This window comes from Myotis brandtii, unplaced genomic scaffold (assembly GCF_000412655.1).
Source record: "Myotis brandtii unplaced genomic scaffold, ASM41265v1 scaffold439, whole genome shotgun sequence".
NCBI lineage: Eukaryota > Metazoa > Chordata > Mammalia > Chiroptera > Vespertilionidae > Myotis > Myotis brandtii.
The window spans coordinates 778,491-780,624 of record NW_005366783.1 but is presented as its reverse complement, the minus strand read 5'-3'; the positions used below and the strand labels follow the sequence as shown (position 1 = coordinate 780,624).

General features: G+C 58.2%; 1 protein-coding gene across 1 annotated transcript in view; it reads right to left on the bottom strand.

Moving 5' to 3' along the window:
• TBC1D2B (TBC1 domain family, member 2B) overlaps positions 1-1,781 on the bottom strand; it is a 23,247-nt gene extending 21,466 nt beyond the window's left edge. Inside the window, exon 1 of the mRNA XM_014546258.1 lies at positions 1,632-1,781. Within this exon, the coding sequence (XP_014401744.1) occupies positions 1,632-1,685 (54 nt within the window). The 5' untranslated portion in view covers positions 1,686-1,781. The remainder of the gene's footprint in view (positions 1-1,631) is intronic.
• Positions 1,782-2,134: the final 353 nt, after the last annotated feature.

Sequence of the window (2,134 nt, the reverse complement as noted above, 5' to 3'; positions counted from 1 at the left end):
CTGAGACCCACGGGGGGCGGGAGGGGGGGCAGCTGCTCCCACAGGCCTTTGTCCCACACCCCGGAGCCCCCCTCGGGCAGACAGGCCCGGCCACCTATCTCGTCCCGTGGACCCTAGACACTTCCTTCTCTCCACGCCCAGCTCTCTCCTTGGAAAAGTCCCACCATCAAGTCCTCTGAGCCCGGCCCGTGTGGCCCAGTGCTTGGAGCATCGACCTATGACCCAGGAGGTCAGGGTTCGATTCCCGGTCGGGGCACAGGCCCGGGTTGTGGGCTCCATCCCCAGTGTGGGGCGTGCAGGAGGCAGCCGGTCCATGATTCTTTCTCATCATTGAGGTTTCTCTCTCTCTCCCACTTCCTCTCTCTCTAAAAATCAATAAAAACTTATTTTCTTAGAAAGTGAATAACACAGGAACCTACTGGATGGTGTTGTGACGAGACTGAGTTATTTTGTGTGAGGCTCGCAGCACCGCCCACCCGCCCTCCGCGTGCTCACGGCGGCCAAGACGTCCCGAGCGCAGTCGAGATCCAAAGCTCCCAGCGCTCCCCGGTCTCACGGCAGAGGGAGGAGGGCGCGGCGGGGACGAAACCCACCCGCTCAGCATGTTGGCAGGAATAGCAACATCCATGATGAGAGAGAATCATGGATCGGCCGCCTCCTGCACGCCCCCTGCTGGGGATCGAGCCCACAACCCGGGCCTGTGCCCTTGACTGGGAATCGAACCCTGACCTCCTGGTTCCTGGGATGATGCTCAAGCACTGAGCCACGCCGGCCGGGCAGTAAACCCTCTTCTTACCCCTGGCCACCAAGTCTTATGTGTCCCGTGCTTAGAACCCTTGGGTGGCTCACTGGGCCGAGCCATCGTGCGTGGAGCTCTGGCCCACCCTCCCCACACCCCGTGGGACCAGAGCCCCGCCCTCACACAGCAGGCACACAGAACCGGCCCCTCGACCCCAGCTCCTACGGTACTAACACCCACCTGCAAACTCCTATTCGATCCTCAAGACCCAGTTCAAAAATCCCATCTGAGCCCTGGCCGGTTTGGCTCAGTGGATAGAGTGTCAGCCTGCAGACTGAAGGGTCCCAGGTTCGATTCCCAGTCCAGGGCACATGCCTGGATTGTGGGCCCGATCCCCAGTAGGGAGCGTGCAGGAGGCAGCCGATCAAAGATTCTCTCTCATCATGGATGCTTCTATCTCTCTCTCCCTCTCCCTTCCATCTCTGAAATCAATAAAAAATATATATTTAAAAAATAAAACAAATCACCTTCATTTAAAAAAAAGAAAAAAAAATCCCATCTGAGAGTTCAAAGAGGCCGCCCGGCGTCCCTCACGGAGCCGCTCCGTCATCCCTGCAAATCCTCCAGGTGATGACACAGCAGCTCAGCCACCACTTGGCGTGTGAACTCCGGGCTCCTCGCCGGGGGTCAGGGGACGGGTCAGGGCTCCCGTGTTTACAAGCCCGAAGGAGTCCACGTCCCAACAGGGGGGAGCCTGACCCCCGGGGGAAGCAGGCGGCCCCCACCCGGGTGGCGGGAGGCCCGTGTCTTGCGGGTGGAAGGCAATTCTCCCGTCAGCGCCTGATAATCCAGAACGAGACTCAGATAAAACAAAACACAAAAACAGACCCACCCCAAACTGAAGAGCAGCCCTGGGCTCGGAATTCTCTTTGCAGGGTTTCCACATCCTCCCGAGCCTGGAGACACCCTCCAGGGATCTGGCCCAGAACCAACGGGAAAAAAGAAAAAAGAAAAAAGTGACTTTCCCCGGACGGTTTTGAAAGCCCGTGTCAGCCCGGCGCCCGAGGCCGAGACGGGAAAGAGGGAAGAACACGGGATCGCGGGGGCCGCGGCCGCACAGGCCTCCATCCCTCCAGTGGACGCGGTCCGTTCTGTCTTTTTATTTTTTTTAAAATACATTTTATTAATGTTTTACAGAGAGGAAGGGAGAGAGACAGAGAGTCAGAAACATCGATGAGAGAGAAACATCGATCAGCCGCCTCCTGCACACCCCACACTGGGGATGTGCCCGCAACCCAGGTACATGCCCTTGACCGGAATCGAACCTGGGACCTTCCAGTCCACAGGCCGACGCTCTATCCACTGAGCCAAACCAGTTTCGGCCGTTCTGTCTTT